General features: G+C 42.4%; 2 protein-coding genes across 2 annotated transcripts in view; both read left to right on the forward strand.

Moving 5' to 3' along the window:
* The window catches only part of CNTNAP1 (contactin associated protein 1), a 67,831-nt gene extending 47,796 nt beyond the window's left edge, over positions 1 to 20,035 (forward strand). The window contains exons 11-24 of the mRNA XM_075277340.1: positions 736 to 842; positions 1,512 to 1,631; positions 3,022 to 3,225; positions 3,538 to 3,694; positions 4,461 to 4,588; positions 5,260 to 5,433; positions 8,895 to 9,113; positions 10,306 to 10,545; positions 11,263 to 11,490; positions 12,217 to 12,347; positions 14,479 to 14,572; positions 15,392 to 15,622; positions 16,393 to 16,437; positions 19,037 to 20,035. Of these exons, the coding sequence (XP_075133441.1) occupies positions 736 to 842; positions 1,512 to 1,631; positions 3,022 to 3,225; positions 3,538 to 3,694; positions 4,461 to 4,588; positions 5,260 to 5,433; positions 8,895 to 9,113; positions 10,306 to 10,545; positions 11,263 to 11,490; positions 12,217 to 12,347; positions 14,479 to 14,572; positions 15,392 to 15,622; positions 16,393 to 16,437; positions 19,037 to 19,227 (2,269 nt within the window). The 3' untranslated portion in view covers positions 19,228 to 20,035. The remainder of the gene's footprint in view (positions 1 to 735; positions 843 to 1,511; positions 1,632 to 3,021; positions 3,226 to 3,537; positions 3,695 to 4,460; positions 4,589 to 5,259; positions 5,434 to 8,894; positions 9,114 to 10,305; positions 10,546 to 11,262; positions 11,491 to 12,216; positions 12,348 to 14,478; positions 14,573 to 15,391; positions 15,623 to 16,392; positions 16,438 to 19,036) is intronic.
* The window catches only part of TUBG1 (tubulin gamma 1), a 549,244-nt gene that overhangs the window by 258,131 nt on the left and 265,385 nt on the right, over positions 1 to 25,728 (forward strand). The window lies entirely within an intron of this gene.

A 25,728-nucleotide genomic window follows, 5' to 3' on the forward strand; every position in this document is an offset into this window, starting at 1 on the left:
CATGGATGCATCACATCAATAACAGTATAAGGAAAAGTATATCTTTGTACCGTATTTACCATCCCAGCATTCTGGGGTGCCATATAAAATCGGGTGGGGCACTTTTTTGTGTACTTTTTATCTCCAATGGGGAAGTTATGTTAAGTGGGATTCAGTTTTGTTGGTGCTTCTCTTATCCTAATTTGTGCCAAATGGATCATTTCTTACATGTTGCATAAATTTTGCGCATATTTAAAGGGAAACTGACCAGTCAATTTGGGACTGGAAACCACCCACAGGTCCTGATAGATTGTGGGTTTAGTGTACTAGATTGTCCTATTTTAAATCCATTCTTGCCCACATTAAAAAAAAGAAACCTTTATACTTATCTAGAGATGATCTCTCATTGGACTCATCTATCGTGCTTTCTGCGCATGCGCAATTCTTCAGTGAAGCCAAGGACCTACACCCTGACTTCCCTGCACAAGTACCGGAGGTAGGGGGCATGTGCACTGAAGCCAAGGTGTACTCTTCCAGCTTCAGGGAAGAACTGTAACAGGGTGAGTGAACTTGGACATTTTATATATTAAGTCTGTCTACTTTCCTTTATGCAGGAGATAAGATCCTTCAATAAGATCCTATTTATTATAGGCTTATTACACTTCTATGTGAACTAACACTAAATACATAAAACATATTGATTTGTCTAATAGAAGATTATTAATCGTGTCGTCTTATTAACTCTCACGTCTCCAGGTGTAGGCCGAATCTATGTGAGCATGGAGGTCGCTGCTACCAGTCCTGGGATGACTTCTTCTGCTACTGTGACATGACAGGCTACAAAGGAGAAACCTGCCATAAATGTGAGTTATTACTGTAACCCATTCTCTACCCTTCCTGAATTTGCATTTTGGGGCCATAAAATGCCATTACAGTCTTTACTCCCTCTAGTCAATCCAAAGAGCAGAAATGGAAACAGCGTCCATTAAACCAATCGAACAACATATCCCTGACAATCGCTGGGTCTCATGCCTGAAAAAGCTCCATCCATTGTAGAGTCAAAAAGTTGAATTTTCCTCTATGTTGTTGGTTCGATAAAAAAAATCTAATAGATGATGGATACTGTTACATCTTCTGATCTTCATTGTTTATCAGGTGCAGCCACATAGAGTTTGTGAATAGGATTGAGTTGCAGTACCAGGTACAGCCACTATGTGGTGTACAGAGCTGTTCCTGGTACTGCAGCTCAGTCCTAAACAATGCAGTGTCCATTTAAATGAAGTGAATGATGGAGTTGCAAGAAATCCTAATATTAAAGTCCCATAAAACCCCTTGCAGTGAACTAGACTTACACCATTACAGGGTACTGACATCTATACAGGGCTGGTCCCTCATTCCAGATGTTACATCATTTTAGGAGTACAGAAATGATAACATTTCTACACTGATGTGGGAATAATTGGTATCTTTTAACTATTGGAAGTGTTGTACACTTTTTTGCCTACAAATAATCCATTAATATTTGCTTTCAGCTCTTTTCAAGGAAAACTGTGATGCCTACAGGATGAGTGGAAAATACTCCGGCAATTACACTATTGATCCTGATGGCAGCGGCCCCTTAAAGCCATTCTCGGTCTACTGTGACATATCGGGTAATAACCCTACTTATTGATACCAAAGTTCATTGCAGAAATGTTCTTTAAAATATGGAGTGTTTTCTAGTAGGTGTCATAAAACGAGAGCTAGTGCATTCAGTATCTGTTGTAAGTCACAGATCTGACATCTTTACTACTCAGATTTGGTACATATCATAGAAGAAGCCTTTCCATTAGTCTTCCTGTACATATACTCTTCTTACTGCAGGTACCACGTCTTCTCATATAACTCTCTGTTGTGCCATCACTCTATTCTTACATTGCCAAGAGAAATAACAAACTGACAACTGGGTGTTCCCAGTTTGGGGCGTGACACTGACACTGTCCAATCAGGGCTGACAGTACTACACTGTGTAGGGACACACCTCTATAATAAAGGGAATAGTAACATCTATTTTTTGTATATTTGTTGGGGGAATAAGAGGAACGCTCAACAAGGACTTATAAGAAACTAGCAGTAGGACCCGACTTTGCACGGGTATATTTAATTTTTTGTTTGTGTAGTCGCCCCATAAGAATAGTTTGGTTGGTATGGAAACCTGGTGTAAAGCTGTGTGTATGTGAAGACTGAAGAACCTACGAGTTTCCATTGGTCCATAAGCATCATGTGATCATGTGTATTTCAGTTTGGATATCAATGAAAAACTTGGGATTGGTTGTTATGGAAACTTGGAGTAAAGGTGTGTGTATGTGACCTTGTGTTACAGTGTTATCCACCGCACCCTGTCCCTTTAAAGCTGACCTACAGCAGTGAAGAAAAATGGCTGGTTGTTATGGAAACCTGGAGCAAAACTGTGTGTATGTGACCTTGTGTAACAGTGTTATCCACCGCGCCCTGCTCTTTTAAACCTGAACTACAGCAGAGAAGAAAAATGGCTGGGTTGTTAAGAAAACATGGAGTAAAGCTGTGTGCATGTGAAGACTAAGTGCCTGCAAGATTCTATGTGACTGTATGTATGGCAGTTGGAATATGATTGAAAGACTTGCAGGCTTGTATTGGCTAATGCAGGTCATTTTTTGGAAACACTGTATCTCAGGAACAGTATGTCCTAGAGAGCTGAGGCCCAGTCTAAAACCTTCCCGGACACCTGATGTACCTGTGTACCAAATTTGGTGAGGATCGGTCCAGTCGTTTGGTTGCGCATAAAGAACACACAGACAGAAACTCATTTTATATACATAAAAGAAGCTCAAAAATCCTTGCAAGTACTCACTAAAGCAGACATGTCCGAAGTTTTGACAGGTCCCTTTTAAAAGAGTGGAATGATGGAGATAAAGAGTAAGAAAACCATATAAATAAATCCATGATCCAGGGAGGGGGTAGAGTTATATATTAGCTGCTAGTGATGTCATGATTGTTGTATTAATACATTCCATATGTCCTCAGATGAAAGAGCGTGGACAACGGTACAAAATGACCGGTATTATCGCACTAAAGTCGTCGGCTCCAGTCCTGACAACCCCTTTTTAGGGGAGGTAAACTACTGGAACGCATCCTGGGGGGAAGTGTCCTCGCTGGCTAATGGATCCGAATACTGTGAGCAAAGAATAGAATTCTCCTGCTACAGATCCAGACTCCTCAATTCGCCAAGTAAGTACGGGCTTATATTTACTTATATACCATATATTGTCTGGAAAGGGAAGACATGTCCATATATTTAGTTCACCAATCCCATACTTCTCCCGTTCCAACACTGCTTGGATCCTTGCTGGCCTTCACATAACTGGGAATGTAACTCAGTTAACCACTAGGTCCATTGGGTCACCATTACAGCCAGTGAATATATGGGAGCGCTTTCCCTGTCATTTCTGGCTGTGTCAAGCAGGAATTTGAGAAACGGGAGTAGGGATCAGTGATGAGGGGGGAACACACTTTATTTTGAGCAATGTTCTGTTTTGACAGTGGGATTGCCATTCAGCTTCTGGATGGGACGGAATAATGAGAGACATTTTTACTGGGGTGGCTCTAACCCCGGCATTCAGAGATGTGCCTGCGGCATAGAGAAAACCTGTGCTGATCCTGGATTTTTCTGCAATTGTGATGCTGATCATCTTACGTGGTATGTAAAGGATATTTACTGGATTATTATTCACTACAGGGAAAAATGACATAACCTTGACCCATAGTATAGAATATTCAGTAGCTATTCTGTTTTACTAAAAATCTAATTCTAGATTCTGTCCTATGTAACGTACATGTAGAATCGCCTCTCACTGTAGGATCAGATGTTCTGAAGCAATATAATTTGGATAATACATTGGGGGTGCAGAGGTAGCAATTGCTCCCAGGCACTGCCTAAGGGGGGCCCAAATGCCTCTTTACAACACAAGAAGACACCATGAGAAGACCAGTATTATAAATAGTATATTGCACATGGGGACCCCATTACAAATTTGCATTGGGATCCAGAAGCTTCGAGATCTGCCTAGGTCTGTGGTGTATCAGGGGTTAGAGGAGAATCCCAAGTATAACTGATACACAGTTACACCAGAAGATCTGATGATGACATGGGAATACTCCTGGTTTTCTAGTTAGTGTTTTTGATTTTAGATCTATGGCCCCTCTCTGAACACAGCCTAAGCTTCTCCAGCCTCAAACACAGACCCATTATACTCAACTATGGTCCCTGAGAAGACCTCTGTTTTGTTCTTTTGCTTCATCCCATGCCTGTTCCCCAATTTTTGCCAAACTCTTACCTCTTACATATGTACAGAAGTGGCCACCCCACTAAGAAAGATTTTTGGTACTAATAAAAAAAATTACATGTTACATACGATGTAATGTACTTGTCCTAATATTGGTTTTTGGTTATGATTTTTTCTTAGGAGATACGATAAAGGCTTACTGACATTTCGTGATCATTTACCGGTGACCCAAGTTGTTGTGGGGGATACCAACCGTTCCAGTTCCGAGGCTTGGTTTTCAGTGGGACCTCTACGCTGTTATGGAGACAGTAAGAGTTGGAGATAACCTAGTGTTTCTATTCCATAGTATCCTAATGGTTTACACTTTATCCTCTACCCCCTGCTTATCCCTTATTGTCTGATCACACCTAGTCACAGATCAAAAATGCCAGGCAAAATAGTCCCAAAAATTGTGACATTATCCATGAAACCATCAAAATCATTCTAGCTCCTAGATGCATTGCAGAGTCCTACAGAGCGGTACCAATGAGCCATACAGTGACTATGCCCTGACTCTGCACTACCCCTCAGGGGTACCTGGAACCCTTTAGAATGGCTTCCATGTAAGATAACATTTTCATTTTGGTATCTCGGCCTTAGTTGATGGGTCTATGGAGATCAGTTGACTGTAAAAAGCACGAAGACAATTCCTATGGATATGGGCACCATGTCCAATGTCACCCAAGTTTCCCATAAACTTATATACATGGAGTATTCCTTGGGGAGAGAAGGATGGTTTGTATAGGTGTCACACTTTTCTTTTTGTCCTATTGTATCCATGATTTTGTGCCTGGGCATTAAAGTGACCCTATAATGGCACCCTACAGTAGCTATTGCTGGATATTTCACTTACACTGGCTAGACATGCTATTGTCCTTAAAGCCTTCAGCATTTCCAAGAATGTTTTACTGAATACATTTCTTTTCTTATTTGATAACAGAAAATACTTGGAACACGGTGACATTAATGAAACCCAACAGCCTCATTTACCCAACCTTCCAGCCAGGCCAAAGTATGGACATCTCCTTCTACTTCAAGACCACTTCCAAGTCTGGGACATTTCTTGAAAACATGGCGAGTGACTACAAAATCTTCATCAGGATAGAGTTAAATAGTAAGTTTGGTTCTACCCACCTCTAACCATGCAAAACATTATTTTAAGTGTCTAGCTATCTTCTATCTATCTATCTATCTATCTATCTATCTATCTATCTATCTATCTATCTATCTATCTAATCTATCTATCTCCTATCTATCTATCTATCTATCTATCTATCTATCTATCTATCAATCTATCTTCTATCTATCTATCTATCTATCTTCTATCTATCTATCTCCTATCTATCTATTTATCTATCTATTTCCTATCTATCTATCTATCTATCTATCTATCTATCTATCTATCTCCTATCTATCTATCTATCTATCTATCTATCTATCTATCTTCTATCTATCTATCTATCTATCTATCTATCTATCTATCTATCTATCTCCTATCTATCTATCTATCTATCTATCAAATCAAATCAAATCAAATCAAAAAAAGCACGTCCGAATAGATATTTGGCATTGCCAAAGCTAGTAAAGTGTGTGTGTGGGGGGGGGGAGTTGGACTCGGGTGGGTGAATGGTGGGGGTGGGGTGGGTGGTTTGGGGTATAACAGTCCATGGAGTCTCATCTTCCTCTTCGTTGGTGACCGTTATATGGGGAGGTGGGGTGGGGCGGTTGGTTTGGGGTATAACAGTCCGTGGAGTCTCATCTTCCTCTTCGTTGGTGACTGCTATATGGGGAGGTGGGGTGGGGTGGGGTGGGGCGGGTGTTTTGGGATAAATATAACAGTCCGTGGAGTCTCATCTTCCTCTTATTTGGTGACAGCTGGACACATATTGGGCAGCGATCTCCACAGTGGCCTCTTCTTCTCCCAGTAGGATGTAGAGTTTCCTCTTCTCGTCTGCAGATATGAAGTCTGGGATGTGGGCAGAGAGTCTTTGGTAGTAGACGGCCCTCACAGCTGAGTATTTGGTGCAGTGTAGCAGGAAGTGGGTCTCGTCTTCTAGGGCCCCCTGGTCACAGTGCTGGCACAGTCTGTTCTCCCGTGGCTTGTATGTCTGCCTGTGTCACCCCATCTCCATCTCCAGGTTGTGGGCGCTCAGTCTGTACCGGCTCAGGGTCTGTCTGTGTTTGGGGTGGCGTATTCTCTCCAGGTAGGTGGCCATGGTGTAGTCCCTTTGTAGGGATTGGTACACGGTGAGTTTCTTGGAGTTATTTATTTCGTTTCTCCATTCTTCAATGTACCGCTCTCTGTTTGCCTCTGCGGTCGCCTTTATTTCGGCCTTGGTTATCGTCTGTTGGTGTTTTTGGTTTGGTGGCTGGCTGCTGTTTGGTTGGTGAGTGTCTGGTTTGCTAAGGTGGCTTAGCCATGCTTGGTGGTGGTAGGAGTCAGGCTTGCTCCCCTGGATGTGTGCCTGGAAAGCTAGCGCCCTCTTCTTTATGGTGAGCCATAGGGGGAGTCTGCCTAGCTCAGCCCTGCAGGCCATGTTGGTGTGTTGCGATGGACATGGAGCAGGTATTTGCAGAACTCCAGGTGGAAGTTCTCTGTTGGGCTGGAGTCCCAGTTTGACTGGTCTGGGTAGGTTGCTGGGCCCCAAACCTCACTGCCATAGAGAAGGATCGGGGAGATGACAGCGTCAAATATCTTCATCCAGACCCTCACCGGTGGTTTGAGGTGGTACAGTTGTCTTCTGATGGCGTAGAAGGTTCTGCAGGCTTTTGCTATCTATCTATCTATCTATCTATCTATCTATCTCCTATCTATCTATCTATCTATCTATCTATCTATCTATCTATCTATCTATTATCTATCTATCTATCTCCTATCTATCTATCTATCTATCTATCTCCTATCTATCTATCTATCTATCTATCTATCTATCTATCTTCTATCTATCTATCTATCTATCTATCTATCTATCCAGTGGCGTAACTAGGAATGGCGGGGCCCCGTGGCGAACTTTTGACATGGGGGCCCCCCCCCCATCCCAACTGACGCCGAAGACCTCGACCGACCCCCTCCTCCGCACTCTATTATGTCCCTTACTGGCCCCTGCACACAGTATTAACCCCAATAGTGGCCCCTGCACACAGTATTAACCCCAATAGTGGCCCCTGCACACAGTATTAACCCCTATAGTGGCCCCTGCACACAGTATTAACCCCTATAGTGGCCCCTGCACACAGTATTAACCCCTATAGTGGCCCCTGCACACAGTATTAACCCCTATAGTGGCCCCTGCACACAGTATTAACCCCATAGTGGCCCCTGCACACAGTATTAAATCCAATAGTGTCCCTCTGTGGACACCCATAAACAATTATTATACTCTGGGGTCTTTTCAGACCCCAGAGTATAATAATCAGAGACCCGGGGAATAAAAACATAAAAAAAACAACCCACTGTTGCTTCTTACCTGTTCCCCGGCTCCTGTGCTGTGCTGTCCTCCTCTCGCGTCCTTCTTTAATGACGTCGGACGTCACATGACCCGGGAAGCATGCCGGGTTCATGTGACGTCAGAGACGTCAGACAACAGTAGGACGGAGGCCTGGCAGGATCGCGGAGAGGTAAGTAACAGTGTTTGTTATGTTCCATTACCTCTCCCGATCCGCCGGTCATTATACTCGGGGGTCTGCAAAGACCCCCGAGTATAATGATAGCCCCTGTGGGGCCCGCGGTGTCACTTGCCGATCCCGGCCCAGCCAGGATCGGCAAGTGAATAGGGCCCGTAACTGCCTATTTTAAAAAAACCGCAGCGGTAGCGGCTGTCACCGGGCCCCCTAATGGCCCGGGCCCTGTGGCAGCTGCTACTGCTGCTACCACGGTAGTTACGCCCCTGTATCTATCTATCTATCTATCTATCTATCTATCTATCTATCTATCTATCTATCTATTTCTCATATCTATCTATCTATCTATCTATCTATCTATCTATCTTCTATCTATCTCCTATCTATCTATCTATCTATCTATCTATTTATCTATCTATCTCCTATCTATCTATCTATCTATCTATCTCTCATATCTATCTATCTATTTCTCATATCTATCTATCTATCTATCTATCTATCTATCTATCTATCTATCATCTATCTATCTATCTATCTATCTATCTATCTATCATTTCTCATATCTATCTATCTATCTATCTATCTATCTATCTATCTATCTATCTCCTATCTATCTATCTATCTATCTATCTATCTATCTATCTATCTCCTATCTATCTATCTATCTATCTATCTATCTATCTCCTATCTATCTATCTATCTATCTATCTATCTATCTATCTATCTCCTATCTATCTATCTATCTATCTATCTATCTATCTATCTATCTATCTATCTATCTCCTATCTATCTATCTATCTATCTATCTATCTATCTATCATTTCTCATATCTATCTATCTATCTATCTATCTATCTATCTATCTATCATCTCTCTATCTATCTATCTATCTATCTATCTATCTATCTATCTATCTATCTATCTCACAGCTTGGCTCTTTTCTTTTCTTCTCCAGCCACAAGAGACCTGGTGTTCATCTACGATATTGGGAATGGTCATGAAAATGTGACAGTGAAATCTCCTTTTCCTCTAAATGACAATGAATGGCATGAGGTGAAAGCTGAAATGAACGTCAAGCTTGCCCGTCTGAAGGTGGACAGAATGCCTTGGGTGATCCGCAACTTCCCCCTTCAGACATATCTCAACACTTCATATGATCGGCCTCTTTATGTAGGTGAGTTGAGGTTATATTCGGCACATGGAACAGAGACCATAAGGTGTTATGGAGTCTTAAAAAAGAGTAACATAGCGGATATGGATTGAAAAACATACAAGCCCAACCTATAATCCTAATATTTTCATCCAGAAGAAGACAACCCCTCCCCATAAAGGCAGTCACCAATCAGCCATTTTAGAGGTAAAAATACCAGGATAAGTTTGGAATGACCACCACTTGCTCCCTGTTGGCCGAGCATGCATGCTGTCTCTCTATTCAACTTTATGGGACAGCTGGAAATAGCCTAGAGCCATCCCACCAATATAGACCACCTCTTCATTAAAATAGAGAACACAGAACCCCCTTTTCACTGATCAGACCCCTATTATGTAACCCCCATACAGAGGTTAGTTACATAGTAAATGAGGTTGGATAAAAGACATCAGCCCATCAAGTCCAACCTATAACCCTACAATTTCCAGAATTAAAGGGATCCTATCACTCAGACACAATTTTTCTAAGTACCATGTCGGAATAGCCTTAAGAAAGGCTATTCATCTCCTACCTTTCGTCGTCTTCTCCGCGCCGCCATTCGCCTACAATCCCAGTTTTTCTCGGTATGCAATGACCGCTTGCACAGTATTGTAAGCGGCCATTTTCCCGTGGCCTAGAAGTTACAAGCCACTGCCAGAAGGAGAGACTGAAGAGGACGCTGCTGACGAAGATGCAGGCGGCACTGGAGAGAGTTCTCTCGCAGCATTGGGGCCCGCCCCTAGTGCTGCGAGAGAGGTCATTTGCATACCGAGAAAAACTGGGATTGTAGGCGAATGGTGGCGCGGAGAAGACGACAAAAGGTAGGAGAAGAATAGCTTTTCTTAAGGCTATTCCGATGTGGTACTTAGAAAAAATTGTGTCTGATCCCTTTAAACCAAAAACGGCTTTACTCCTGTTCACGGACTATGTCTGGTGTGTAGGTCACAAGTGAATGGGCTGCCACGCACAAAGCCAATGGACAGAAGCGATGTTGTTTCTGATCTTATCCGACAAACCCTTTAAGAAGCAAAAACTTTGTAACTTGGTATTATGCTAAAATAAGCCAGTGCACGGCTTCTCCAGAAACACACGATGACAACTTCAACTAGTACTAGAACCATGGCTGAAAATGGAAAGGAGGAATGACTGTGATCATTAACGTGTTCCCCCCCCATAGGTTCCGCAGACTATAGGATGAAGCCTTACATTGGATGTCTCCGAGGACTTCGAATGAACGGTGTGACCTTAGATCTAGAGGTCAAAATAAATGAAACTTTAGGGGTGAGGTTCAACTGCACCGGGCACTGTGAAAATCCCCAGATGGAGTGTCAGAATGGAGCTCGCTGTGTAGAGAGATACAGCCACTACACTTGCGACTGTAATGGGACTGGCTTTGAAGGACCGTTCTGCACAAGAGGTAACGCAGTTTTACCAGAGTGCTGTACTGGTGTAGTTTTGTGCCAAAGCGGGACCACTTTGTGTGAAGGTACCATAATCCCAAAGAGGACCTTTCACCACCTCCACCAACACAAGCTCTTTTCATCCTTTAATAGTTGCTGTTCCACTGATTCCAGCACAGTTGGAACTATTTCTCTAGCCCCCACCATTCCTGAGCAATAAGTGCCTATGTTTTCGGCGGATGATTTACTGACTAGATTCTCTAATTTCAATTGGGTGGTGTCAGGCAGGAGCAGGCAAGGGGGTATGATTCAGAGTTCTTGCACAGTGTGCCTCTGATTGGGCTCTGAGTCACGCCCCCTTGCCTACTCGTACCTGGTACCACCCACTTGACATTAGAGAGTCTAGTTAGCTTATCATGCATCAGAACTGACAGCACTGAATGCTCAGGAATGGTGGGAGCTAGAGAAATAATTGCAACTGGAGCGACAGCTATGTTCAGTGGTGTAAAGTTCTCTTTAAAGACTCTTACAGATGTGTGTCTTCTTGGCTCAGGTTATCCTTAGCACAAGATGACCAGGTCTGCAAAAAATTTTTTGGATTAAGTCAAAAGTTTTTTTCAAAATTGATCAATTTATATCAGTTATATTTAGGATTTCTCTTGATCATATCAGAGGGTTTCAATTTGGATCTAGGCTGAAGCTCTTTCATTGTTTGTCCCCATTTCTCTTTTCAGATATCGGTGCGTATTTTGAGGCGGGGGTCTGGCTACGTCACAATATCCTGTCCGCTGGGATGGTGGCTGCCCAGGAGTTTGCCAAAGTGGTGACTCTTCCACTCTTTGTTAGTAACCTAACACGCGAAGAAATTTCGTTTAGCTTCAGAACTACCACCGCCCCAGCTGTTTTGATGTACATCAGCTCATTCTCATCAGATTACATAGCATTCCTGCTCAGGCCTGATGGTAAGTGCTATTATTTTTTGTGAATGTTTCAATGTGTTTAAAGTACGTAAAGATTTCTCAGCATAGTCCAAGCCCAGGAGTCCTCAAATCTCAGTATAAGTGTATACTTATACCAGGATAATAACCTAGGAGTGTGAGCTGAGCGCACATCTTATTACAGCACAGTCCTACATAGTGGACACCAGCGAATGGACATAGGGATAGAATTCCAGGAGAAAGGGGGGTAGAGGGTTAGTAGTAATTGGTACAAACAATGTAAACATTCCAGTTTTTTATCAGTTCTCAGGGTCCCAGGTCAGTGATTTCTGTAAAATGCCATAAAACAATGTGACAGATTTAACCCTTTCTCCAGTGTTTGAAGCAGGGTCATAAATTTATACTCATAAATCCGTCGTTCTTTCTTTGATTTGAAATTCCCTCTTAAAACCAAAATTTTCATGTGATCGGTGATATTATGATCCTCATTGCAGAAATTTGTAGATAATTAAAAGTTAAAGGGTCGTCCCCAGTTATCTGTTATTGATGACCTGTCCTCAGGGTAGATCATCATAAAGAAATAAAGAAATCAGAGGTGTGGGGGTTCCAACATCCTGGGACCCCTGATATATAACTATGTAAAGGGACACGACGCTTGTGCAAGCACCGCAACCCCTTCGCTATTTCCATTGCATGCTGTCAGTTTTACATATGGAACTTCTAGTTTCAGTGTCTGCATCATCACCACAGGTACGTTGCAGCTGAATTACCAACTACGAAGCAATAGCCAAAATATCTTCCAACTTAGCAAGAAAAACATGACGGATGGCAGACCTCACAGGGTTAATGTCACCCGGGATTACCGAACGCTTTACTATCAGGTAAACATGGAACTCTTGGTTACAAGCAGACATTACATTCATTACATTATACGGTAGAATTTGGGCATTTGTTCCAGCACAGGGCAGAAGAGACTGTCAGGGTTCTGCAGGGATTACTGCAATAATAAGACACCAGAATGCATTATACTGGTCATCTAAGATAGCAGATGCCTTGACATGGTATATGGTATGAGATGCACTTGTGTACAGATGGCCGCAATACATTCCAACCCCTCTACTTGGCCAGGCCGCAGTGTCGTCCACCATACCTGCTTCAGACTTCCTGAATGAAGTGCCCCTTACCCTATTCTCTTTAAGCTTCTTACTTAAATTTTGTCAGCTGATCGGTTTGGGGTCCATGTGTGGCTAGATCATCAGTATCAAATATCTTCAGATCTTGGAAAACCTCTACAAGTTATATGGCTCAATGGGAGTCTGACATTGGCCAAATATGTACTAAGGAAGATGATACTCTTTCATATAGTACAGAGATCTCTATGGCTGGGTTCACATCGGCGCCAGAGTCGGCATTGGAAAATTGGCAGAGAGCAAAGTCCTGTATGGAGGACTTAAGCCAATGGGGTCTGATGGTGTCCATGTGTAACTGCTGTTTTAGCAGGCCGGCTCATAGCGCTAGTGTGAACCTTGTGTAAATTATATGGAAACTTAGAAAAATCTGATTTAGATGATACTGAATACCATTGTGGTAACAACATATGTTGCCTGGCGCATGACCTTTAACCCCTTCCCGCCGATGGCATTTTTTGATTTTCGTTTTTGACTCCCCTCCTTCTAAACCCCATAACTTTTTTATTTCTCCGCTCCCAGAGCCATATGAGGTCTTAATTTTTGCGGGACAGTTTTTTCTTCATGATGCCACCATTAATTATTCTATATAATGTACTGGGAAGCAGGAAAAAAATTCAGAATGGGGTGGATTTGAAGAAAAAATGCATTTCTGTGACTTTCTTACGGGCTTTGGTTTTACGGCGTTCACTGTGCAGCCAAAATGACATGTCCCCTATATTCTGTGTTTCGGTACGGTTCCAGGGATACCAAATTTATATGGTTTTATTTACATTTTGACCCCTAAAAAAAATTCCAAAACGGTGCTAAAAATTTTTTTTTCTAAAAGTCGCCATATTCCGACGGCCGTAACTTTTTTATACATAGGTGTACGGGGATGCATAGGGCGTCTTTTTTTGCGGGGCCGGGTGTACTTTTTAGTTCTACCATTTTCGGGAAATGTTATTGCTTTGATCACTTTTTATTCAAATTTTTATCAGAATTAAAACAGTGAAAAAACGGCGGTTTGGCACTTTTGACTATTTTTCCTGCTACGGCGTTTACCGAACAGGAAAAATATTTTTATAGATTTGTAGAGCGGGCGATTTCGGACGCGGGGATACCTAACATGTATATGTTTCACAGTTTTTAACTACTTTTATATTTGTTCTAGGGAAAGGGGGGTGATTTGAACTTTTAATACTTTTTATATTTTTTTTATATTTTTTTTAACTTTTTTATTTATTTATTTTTTTGCATTTATTAGACCCCCTAGGGGTGTTGAACCCCAGGGGGTCTGATCACTAATGCAATGCATTACAATGCTAATGCATTGCAATGCATTGCAAAAAATCATCATCTCTTTTGCAGGCTGTATACACCAGCCTGCAAAAGAGAGAATTTGCAGACCGGCTGGGAGCCTTTAACAAGGCTCCCGACTGTCATGGCAACGGGAGGTCGGCCCTGGAGCATGCTCCAGGAGCTAGCGATCCCTGCCAAAATGGCGTCGCCCATGTGCCGCCGGGAAAATGGCGCCTCCGGCGCCTTTGACAGCAGCGCCGGAGGGGTTAATGCCTCCGATCGGTCCGGGGACCGATCGGAGGCATTAGAGCTGGTTGTCTGCTTAAAGCAGTAGACACCCGGCGGCTATGACGGCCGCCCGGCTCCCGGGCGGTCGCCATAGTTACAGACCCGACACGCGCCGTACTATTACGGCGCATGTCGGGAAGGGGTTAAAAACTTGATTTTGGTTGGTTTCTTTTGATGATCTTGTACAGATATGTTCATGTAGACAGATGCAAATTCGTCATATTCCCCCATATTGACACCGATTCTTCTCTTGTAGGTGGACTATTACGATGTGGTACAGAAACAGTTCTTGTTGTGGGAAGATCCCAAGTTTGATTCCCCAAAAGCTATTTATCTTGGAAGGGTTGTTGGTGAGTTCTTGTCTATAAAAGCTTAGGCTGGTTTTTGGGATCAGTAGTAAATGATAAGAGGGGACCCCGTTACATATAATGTATTTCGGCCGAGGAGCTTGAGGTTCTACCTTTGATTTTAGATGACTTGTTCTGAGTTCCTTTCAGCACATTACTTGATCTCTATAGCCTGCTGACTAGTACCTGACACATCAAAAGGACCCCGGACATTCCAAATTATGAAGCCCAAAATTTCTTGGTACCAAGGATGCTTAAGTTTTCTTCTTGCTAATAACTTCATACTGCACTGTATTTAAAGTAAAGTCCAGCCCTTTAAATGTTTTAATAGCTGCCGTTCCACTGATTCCAGCACAATTGGAATTTTTTCTATATGCACCACCGTTCCTGAGCAATAGTTTTGGTGCCTGATATACTATTTAGGCTCTGTACTGTCATGAGGGCGGTGTCAGGCAGGAGCAGACAAGGGGTGTGATTCTGGCTGCTTCTGATTGGAGCTCTGAATCACACCCCCTGCCTGACATTGTCCACCTGACAGACCCTAAATAACACAGTAAGTATCAAAAATACCTGCACTTGTTGCTCAGGAATGGTGGAAGCTAGAGAGAAAATTCCAACTGTGCTGGAATCAGTGAAGCAGCGACTATTAATGGATCCTATGAGGTGGAGGTGGTGAAATGTCCTCTATAAACATATTCTTATACATTAGGAAGGAAAATTCCAGTTTTCCAATCCTCTATCAGCAACCTAATTTATCATGAGCTTCTGGACTACATGAAAGTTCTTTCCATTGATTATATTTCTGTTATGTTTTGCTGTTAGAGACTGGAACAATAGATCCAGATGTACATAAGTTCAACACACCAGGCTTTATAGGATGCCTTGCAGATGTACGCTTCAACAACATTACCCCAATACGAGACATCTTCCGATCCTCTAGAGCAGCAGAATTGATCACAGTAAAGGGCAATCTGGTGGAATCTAACTGTGGAGCCATGCCGCTGAAGATTTACCACATACCATACGAACTGGACCCATGGTATATGGGCGCAGGTGAGGGGCGACTATGTTACTCAGAAGTGACTACTTGCATGTTACATTTGCTGATATATTTTAGAGGATTTCCATTCTCAGACACCTATGGTATATCTACAGACCGTGTCATAAATACCCTACAAATGTGGGTTCTGCCTCTCTGACCCACCCCTATTCTAAGAAGGTGGTTGCTCATGCGCGTGCACGCGCGCTCTCTGTGTTCACATATATGAGAGTACTGAAAATAACCAAGCACGCTACTTTTGGAACCCCTTTAAAATGGAGAGAGCCATGAACGTACAGCCAACTCTCTATGTACAGTGACTGATCTTTACAAAGATGTCGGATCCCAGAGATGAGATCTAAATCTATGGTGATATTTATGGCATATTCCATAGACATGCTTCAAATGTCTGAGATGAGAAAATCTCTTAAAGGATTATTCCAATCACAGCCAGTCATGGCCAAGACGAAAATACATGGGTGATGGGTGGTTGGATATGGTCATATCTGCTGTCTGTAACTCACATTCACTTTTATGGGAGTTACAGAAACAGTGTAGCACAACCTGCTCGGCTATTTGCAAAACTGCCAGCCATGTATTCCTATCTCGGCTATAACTTGCTGAGACGGAAATGCCCCTTTAATATCATTATATGTAATTAGATGCATAATAAGTGATAGACTTTAGCATACAGAGTACAACATGCTGGATTACTCAGGATTTACTTTGTGGCATTTCGAATCCTTGAATATGGAAAATCTTATCCGTATGTTCTATCTTCTAGTATTTCCCCATGTCCATGATGACGGTCTTGCTGGAATCATTGCATGTGAGTATGTTGTCCCATCTCAATCACTTAAAGAGGTATACTTATCAGAGACACTCATGGCCTATCCGCGAGTTATTGATGAGGGTCTGACCCCTGGGATCCCTCCAATTCCAAAAATAGGGATCTGTTTCTCCCATCATGCACCCTGGGAACTTCGAAGATTGCCGCGTAGAGACCTTGGCTTTCTCTGATGCTCCTAGGGAATAAACGGAGTGGCAGGGTGCATGATGGACGGAAGAACCAGGCCCTGATAATGGGAACAGTGGGAGTCCCAAGGGTTGGAATTACTGTACATTGCAAAATTTTCAAGAGATCATAAAATCTAATCCACACGCCACAGACAAAAAAAAAGAAAAGCTAAATTTGTAAATTGATCTGCAGTGTGGATAATAAATCTGTAGCGCGTCTATTTATGTGGTTCCTGATATTCCCGTTCTAGATCTAAGCTTACTTTATTGATGGAATCTTCTTTTCCATTGTTAAAAAAAACTCTTCCATTACTGATGGAATGTTCTATTGGTAATAGAATTTTCCACCAAGCTATGATGACAATAGAATAAAGGACTCTTTCAACGATCATGGAATATTCCATTGTCTTCTATTGTTGATGAATATTCCATCGTCTTCTATTGTTGAAGAATATTCCATCGTCTTCTATTGTTGATGAATATTCTATTGTCTTCTATTGTTGATGAATATTCCATCGTCTTCTATAGTTGATGAATATTCCATCGTCTTCTATTGTTGATGAATATTCCATTGTCTTCAATTGTGGATTGCCTCTACCTTTGTTGATTTAATCTTCCCTTCCCTTTGATGGAATAGTTCATTGTTTAACAAATCTTACAGTTTTCAATATCTCTGATCGCCATTCTGTCCTGTTCATGTGCTGATCATATTGCATGTAACATTAAGTTGTAGTCACATACTCTGTGTCAGAACTATTGTATCTCCAGATGGATACCTCTTATGGAGCATAGGCCCCTGTATAGAGATTGTTCCATGTACTTGTGAGTCAATCATAAACGAGGACAGATTTTTAGCCTATGGCAGCAAATAAATTAAAGTTCCTATTGAACTGAATTTTGGCTTAGTATGGCTACCATCAAGCAGAGATCGTGACAACTGTTTCAGTTTCAGTTTTTTTTTAAAAAAAATAGGCTTTATTTGCAGAAACGTAAGTAACACTTTAGCGATGTCATGATTACATCTACATACAGTACTTACCAATATCCTTTGTCTAGATTCACATCTGTGTTCGGGTTTCCATTCGGGAACCCCTGAATGGAAACTTAATCTGCATAAAAAGCAGTTACCTTAGGAAACTCATGGACCCCATAGACTGTAATGGGGTCCATGTGCTTTCTGCACACACAATGCAGAGAGAAAAGTCCTGCTTGCAGTGCTTTTCTCGCCGCGGGGAACGGAATCCCCAATGCAGATGTGAACCGGCCCACTAAATAGGTTCTGCCCCCACTGATTCTGCAGCTGTTTAAGTTTCTTCTCTAGCCTCCACTCTTAAAGAGGACCTTTCATTAGATTGGGCACAGGCAGTTCTATATACTGCTGGAAAGCCGACAGTGTGCTGAATTCAGCGCACTGTCAGCTTTCCCGATCTGTGCCCCGGGTAAAGTGCTATCGGTCCCGGTAACGTAGCACTTTACAGTCAGAAGGGCGTTTCTGACAGTCAGTCAGGAACCTCCTTCTCCACAGCAGCGCCTATCGCACTGTGCTGTGTGAGCGGGGAGGAATGCCTCCTCCCTCTGCTCACAGTGCTCGTCCATAGACAAGTATTATCAGGAGAGGAGGGGGTGTTCCTCCCTGCTCACACTGTACAGCGCTATAGGCGCTGCTTGCAGAAGGACGTTCTTGACAGACTGTCAGAAACGCCCTTCTGACTGTAAAGTGCTACGGAACCGGGACCGATAGCGCTTTACCCGGGGCACAGATCGGGAAAGCCGATAGTGCACTGAATTCAGCGCACTGTCAGCTTTCCAGCAGTATATAGAACTGCCTGTGCCCAATCTGATGAAAGGTCCTCTAAGTATTTGTGGGTTTCAGCACAATTATGGTCTCTACAGTCAGGTGAGCAGGGCTGGGCTGGACAGAAAGAAAGCGCCCATCCACTGGACAGTACAGAACATAACTGTATTGAAACTAACAAATGATTGCTCAGGAATGGTGGGGACTAGAGAAAAAATTCCAACTGCACCAGAATCACTACAGCATCACTTATTGAACAATGCAAAGAGTTGGATTTGGTGAAGGATCCTATTTAACTCCCGCCTCAAACTAGATGGAAATGGCAATTTTTTGCAGGATTTGGACAAACCCTGGCTTGTTTAGGACAACCGGACAAGCTCAAATTTGCAAGACAGCTGCATGGAAGGGAATGGGATAAAATAATAACCCTATACTCAACCCTTCCATCCACTTCTGCTCCCTGATAGCCCCTGTCCACATCCTATAGCAATCGTGCTGTACAGACTCCCGTGACTCTGTAGAGAGTCATTGACACAAGTCAGAGATGGATAGTAGGTGGGGTATTACAGAGTATACTTTTTTGTAATTTTTTCTCTTTCTTTTTTTGTTTTACCAGTTGTGGTGATTTTCCTCTTCCTTCTTGCGGTTGCTTGTTTGTTTTTGGTCTATCACTATTTTCACCGGTATAAAGGATCTTACCTCACCAACGAACCAAAAGCTATAGACGCTCCAAGCGCTCCAAAGTCTTCCATGAGGAAAGAGCAGCCCCTTCCGCAAATTGAGGAAGAGGAGGGCAGAGTAGAATAGGCGTGACTGTGGTAGTATTCTCAAGGAAGCAGCAGCCATCTGTTCACAGGAAGTCTGGGAACTTTGCCACTGGAACATCTTATTGGTCCTGTTTATTTTTGTGGAAAATGGGGGTGGGGGTGAGGATGGACCACAGAGAAATATACATCATGGACTGACAAAGTTACAAGAATCATCTGGTAGAGCAGTGAATGAACAGCAGGCTCTCCACGGAGTGAGTATACCATTCATCTTCCAGCACCTGCATTACCTGCCATCATTACAGTATTTCCTGAGAATAATGCTGATCCATAACTATCCAGATATAAAAAGTTTCCATTGCTAGAGAGCTGATGTGTTATATAAAAGAACTTCAAGCAGGTAATGGACCCACCTTAGTAGATACAATGTGTGCGCCTCCAGGCCATACAATATTTAGTACTCATTACCCCATTAACTAAACTGTTACATTTTGGTTACAGTTTCTGCACAGTGATCTTCATACAGGACCAACTATCTAAAGGCAAACCCCTTTGTTACCAACATTGTGACCCCTAAGTTGCCAGGTTTGCAACTTTGTAGTCTCCATCTATCCATATCTGCTGGATTTTTTGAGAGTCTTGTGGCACCTTGCAGGTCACAATGTAAAGACGTTCACTTTGACATACTGTAATGCAGGCAGAAAAATATTGCAATTGTTTCCAACGTGAGATATGACTGAAGAGGGGCCTGCCACACGACCAGCCAAGTCATTCCAGCATCATTGGATGGAGTCCAGTATAATGTCATGCATACCAGGGAAGAGGTCAGGGCAGAGGCATGCTAAATGATGACACGCTGGTGCTGGCAGCAGACTGTGTGTCCGGTCTATTGTAATGTGTGTAAGACATGAGCCTGGGGCTGGTGCCACAGGGGAAAGGATACTCTATACCAGCTCCTCAGCTGACCAGCAGTCATTGGTGGCCAGGGCTCTGGAGCAGGCTACCAGCTGACTTGAGCAACCAATGACTACTAGGCATCTGGAGCAGGCAGAGGAGAAAATCATCTGGTAGAGGGGCACAAGAGGTAATTTTAAGTAAGTCAAATTACATCACATGGAATAAATTCGGGGCATATGACTGTAGCGCCCTGTGGTATAGCTAGGAGCCCCTAAGCCAGCACCATGAGCAGCAGATGTCCACGATCAAGGGTAACTGATTCTCTGCCACCTAACCTCTTGGATGCTATATGGTTTCAAATATGATTTTTATATTGCCCACACCTGTTACTTGCTACAGGTGAGTAGTGACTGGGGTATTGAAGAGGTTCTTTACAATGCTTGGGTCCCAGTACCCTTGTAGTGTGTCACATTATGTATCCCACATAATATTTTGGGGTATAATGCAGTGGGGGGCTAAGATAGTCTAAAAATATTGAGAGAGCCATTCCTATAGAACTGTCTGAATGTTGGCATGGAAGAAATACAACTGGGGATTTGGTATGAACCTTTAGAATAATTGGTCCTGAGATCTACTCTTCAAAGTTTTTAGGAGATCACTCCACTTCTGTAAACCATTGTCTTATGAAGAACCTTACCTGTAGCAAGTCCTCAGGCTTGTAGTTACCACTCGTTCCAATGTTGATCCTACAATGAACTGTCAATTATTCACAAGTGTCTGGTCTCTTACAAATGGAAAATAAAATGTGCCTCGAATAACCTAGAGAACCAAGGAGTGTAAGATATGCATGACTATTCCCCAAAGAATGCTGACAAACACAATGCAAGCGGAGTTATGTATAGCTGTATGGCTCTATGTATGTAAAACTTTGGGTATTATTTATTTGAGAATGAGGGTCCATCAAAGTAAACTTATAATGCACACACATCATCATGAAATGGTAAAAAAACAAAACAAAAAAACATACCGTCATGGTTGTAAGTGTTGGCAACCCTGAAATTTTTCTAGAAAATTAAGTATTTCTGCCCAAAAATTATTGCAATTACAGATGGTTGTTATACACGTTTAATTCCTTTGTGTGTATTGGAACACAAAAAACTGAGAATAAAACCCCCAAATTATATAATTTCACATAAAACTCTAAAAAATGAGCCAGATAAAATTACTGCCACTGTCAACTTGATATTTGTTTGCACCCCCTTTGTAAAATTAAAAAAAAACAAAAAAACAAATCAAATCGATTCCTATAACCATCAAACTTCTTAGCCTTCTCACACAATGCAAATAGAGTCAACTTCTATCCATTCTATATGGTTTCAGGTATGATTTTTATATTGCCCACACCTGTTACTTGTAGAACACCTGTTACTACTAGTAGAAATGCTTCACTTTCTGGAAAAATTTCAGGGTTGCCAACACTTCTATCCATGACTGTATAACCCATCACCAGATCAACTGATTTTAACATGCAGAACATTTAGACAATTCTGTATATATTCTTCTGGGTTTTTTTTATAAACAGGTTTGACTAAAAAGTTCATTTTGGGAAGAAAAAGCATGCAAGCACTGCAGTGTGTGAACAAAGCCTTTTGAGACGCTGTACAGTTGATGTTTCTTAATGTCTAGGACAAACATACAGGGAGTGTACCTCCAGTCTTAAATGAATAGTATAAGTGAATAGAAGAAACTTTGTAATATATCTTAGTAGCGAAATATCTTTCCTTCTCCACTTATTCGACTGAGCTACTTTTTACATAGAAGACTATGGAGAGGGGAGGAAGAGGCTTCTGGAAAAGACACACATAGCTGCCCCCTCTTGAGAGTCAGGGAGCTTCTTTCACCTTGCACCATACCCCAGAATGAGGCAATAAACCAATTAACAACTGCCTCCTCCTCATCTTCCCCTGTCCATAGACTTGTGTGAGATGGACTCTATATAAACAAACCGTCTGAGTGAAGATAAGGAGGAAAGCTGTCTAATAAGTAAAGAACGAAACATATTTTTTTAATTTTTAACAAAGTTTCTTATAGTCACGTACTATTCACTTAGAAAATTTTGTTTTACAACTGTAGGTACACCTCAAAGGATTGGCCATTGGATAAAAATGTTTACTAATAGGGCAAAAACCCTTTAAAAACCCCCGTAGTTTCTAACGTTACAAAATTTACAGTTTACTTGTTGGACTCTACCTTCTGGTCCTGTATGGACTCACACTGGAAAAGGCTATAGATGTCTACAAAGCCTTGACTGGTTGCAAAAGTAGCCCACTGAACAACATTTCCAGCCATTTATAGTGCGCCAAGACAGGACCAGGTAATGGGGACAGGAGTTGGTACATCCGCAGCCGTAGGCATGACCTATAGTGTCCCCTTTCGTCAAATTTATTAACCCTATTGAGATTATGTGCATTAGCATGCCCTGTACTACAGAGCTTTAGTAGAATTTGGACAGAGTGGGGCTTTAGGAAACATTTTTATCCCACTGGAAATCCCTACTAACCTGAATGTAAACGTATGTGCATGTGACTAGATGTATCAGCCTTGGTGTCGCACAAAAGTCAACAGAGGAGACAGTCACGAAGCATAGCACTACTACAGTATGCTGCAAAACTGTGATCATGGGGATTCATACATGATAAATGCCATACAATGCACAGGTGCTCCTTGTAAAACACCTGCAAGCAGAGTGCTGTATAATTAAAGGGGTTGTCCAGGATCACAAAAAAGGGTCTGCAGCTCCTCTACAGGCTAGAAAATCTGCCAAGCTGCAGTACCAGACACGACCTATGGACGAGAGTAGCACTGCTTTTGGAGACAAACAAAAAGTGGACAAACCCTTTAACAGCAATACATTATGTATCATCACTTTGGGATTGTTGGGTTTTCTTCTAGCTTTCCAGGATATATACCATAGTCTGTATATTGGTACCAGGTTACTTAGCAGTGGACAGCACACAAAGTCTGTTTTATCCCTTGACCACCCTGAACTTCTCAATGGCTGCTGACCGCACCGGACATAAACCGTCTTCAACAACACTGCCAGAACAAGGACAATACATTCAGTATGAGACTTGTCAACTCCTATCTATTACAATAATATAGCTTTATACATAAAGGAGAATGGAAATGCTGTGGTATTGTAGATTTCACACAATAAACAAGTATGCAAAAAAAAAACCTTTATATTTCGACATGTAAGAGATTTATTATTAGCTTCTGACCTGTCAGGGGCTCATGTTTTTAGGGATGTCGTTCAGTTGGATCAGATATTAGGATTGCTGGAGATACAATGGCGAATCACAGCATTGAGAACATGCCATCTGAGCTTCTCTGGGTAGAAGTTATTTCTGACCCAAGTCAAAGGTTGACATTTTTATTGTGATTTTTGGTTTACTATCATGGCGCCACACTTGTCCCAGTATTTGGCTTCTTGGTGGACAGTGAATGTAGCCGAGGTTTTGATGGTGGACAGTCAATGTTACTGGGGCATCTGGCTACCACCCGTCTAAGAATAATATCAGACTGTATTATTTTACAGTGTCCATCATGGGATTATTTTTTTGGAAGAATGATGTGTATGCTAGTGAATGACTCAACCATGGCAAACTATTGGATTTCCTTGGGTAGCGCCATTAATAACTACATGAAGAATATCATTATTAGGCCAAGGCTACACTGATGTAAGTAAGTGAATGGAGTCGCAATCGCAACACCTTTGGGGTCCATTCTCTTAAATTAGTGGAGTCGAGTGACAAACGTTACAGCTAAAGTCACTATGTGGCCTTAAAGGGGTTGTATCAAGTTCTGAAGTTATCCCCTATAAACAGGATAGGGGACATCTCCATGATTGGTGGGGGTCTGACTGATTCCAAGAATGGAGCGCCAGGCCAAGCATATTCCCTATTGCACCATTCATTCTTTATGGCAGCACCCGAGTACAGTGCATGGCTATCTATGGCGCTCCCATAGAGATTGAAGCAGAAGGGTGAGGCCACCAAATAATAGATCACTTATACCATTGGGCTTAGATTTCAGTCTGTGGCACGCAGCCGGCCTAGGTATAAGTCAAATTTATTAAGAGGTGTGCGCATATTACTCCAGCCGGTTTCTTACCAATACTGCCGCATGAAACACCAATTTTAGTGAACTGACTCTATTGCCTTCTTTCTTGCATGAAGCAGATACTCCATCCAACATACTTGCCCATCATTTATTTTGTTGGATGTGCTGCACATATTTTTAGATTTAACCTTAATATAGAAATATATTAAGGGACTGTTCACACCTAGCAAACAAAAAATGTTTACTTGAACTCCACATAGAACAAAGACTTCACTGTCTACGGGCAGCGTGTCATAGAACAGGAGGAGTGGAGAAGATTGATATATAGTTTGGGGAAATAAAAGTTAGTATAAATTGTAATTTAGAAATTAAAGGGGATGTCCAGAATTTAGGTTTTTATGGTCTATCCTCTGATGCCCGTACAATATACAACACAAGCTGTAAGCAGTTGGTTTTGTCTTGTATAGTGGCCGAGTGTCGGTTCTGCAGTGGAGTTGCCATGGACTTCAATGGGAACGGAGCTGCAGTACCGGCATTTGGCCACTATACTGGGCACAGAGTTAATTGGCTTCCAGTCCCAGGTTATGTACACTATGAGCTTCAGAGTTGGCTCAGTACGGTGCCCCCCACATATTTATGGCCTTCCCTACGGATGGGCCATAAAAACTTAAATCGTGGACAGCCACTACTGAGTGGGTTTGAGTCTAGTGTTCAGTGTGATTCAATGACTGATACCGATCACTGTCTGCTCACAAAAGGAAGGTTGTCAGTCATGGAGTTACTCCCCCCACTGGACTCAATCCTATACATCAACCTGATCATGTCAGTTTAGAGAGGTGGAAAGCAACCCAGTCACCTCTTCATTCACTTCTATGAGACAGACAGTGACAGCCACATACAGGATTCTGTCCTGTCCAATAGAAGTGAATGGAGCGATGGTCATGCATGCACATCACTGCGTTCTTAGGGTGCATTCACACTACGTAACGCCGGGCGTGTATGAGAGCCGTACACGCCGGCATTACGGCAGACTGCCGAACACTTCCCATTCACTTCAATGGGAGCGCTCGTAAACGCCGCTGTTACGAGCGCTCCCATTGAAGTGAATGGGAAGTGTTCGGCAGTCTGCCGTAATGCCGGCGTGTACGGCTCTCATACACGCCCGGCGTTACGTAGTCTGAATGCACCCTTATGATCACTGGGGTACTGGCATGCAGACCTCTGGGTCAGACATCTACCCCCTATACTGTGGATATGGAATAAAACTTGCTAATGGGAATCCTCCTTTACAGCAGATCTCCAATTATACAAAAACACTTTTCCTAAATACATAGTACAAGAGGATATAAGAAACTTTGTATTACATCTTATGAAGGAAGAATGCTTTTATCTCCATTTATCTGGCTGATTTTCCTGCTCAGCTCACTCGGTCATTTACCTGTAATAGAAGCCATTTACAGTCTGGATCCAGCTGTCTGTCTGGACTGTCATCCGCGCATACAGAAGTCTATGGAGAAGGAAA

This window comes from Leptodactylus fuscus, chromosome 6 (genome assembly GCF_031893055.1).
Source record: "Leptodactylus fuscus isolate aLepFus1 chromosome 6, aLepFus1.hap2, whole genome shotgun sequence".
In the NCBI taxonomy this organism is placed as follows: Eukaryota; Metazoa; Chordata; class Amphibia; order Anura; family Leptodactylidae; genus Leptodactylus; species Leptodactylus fuscus.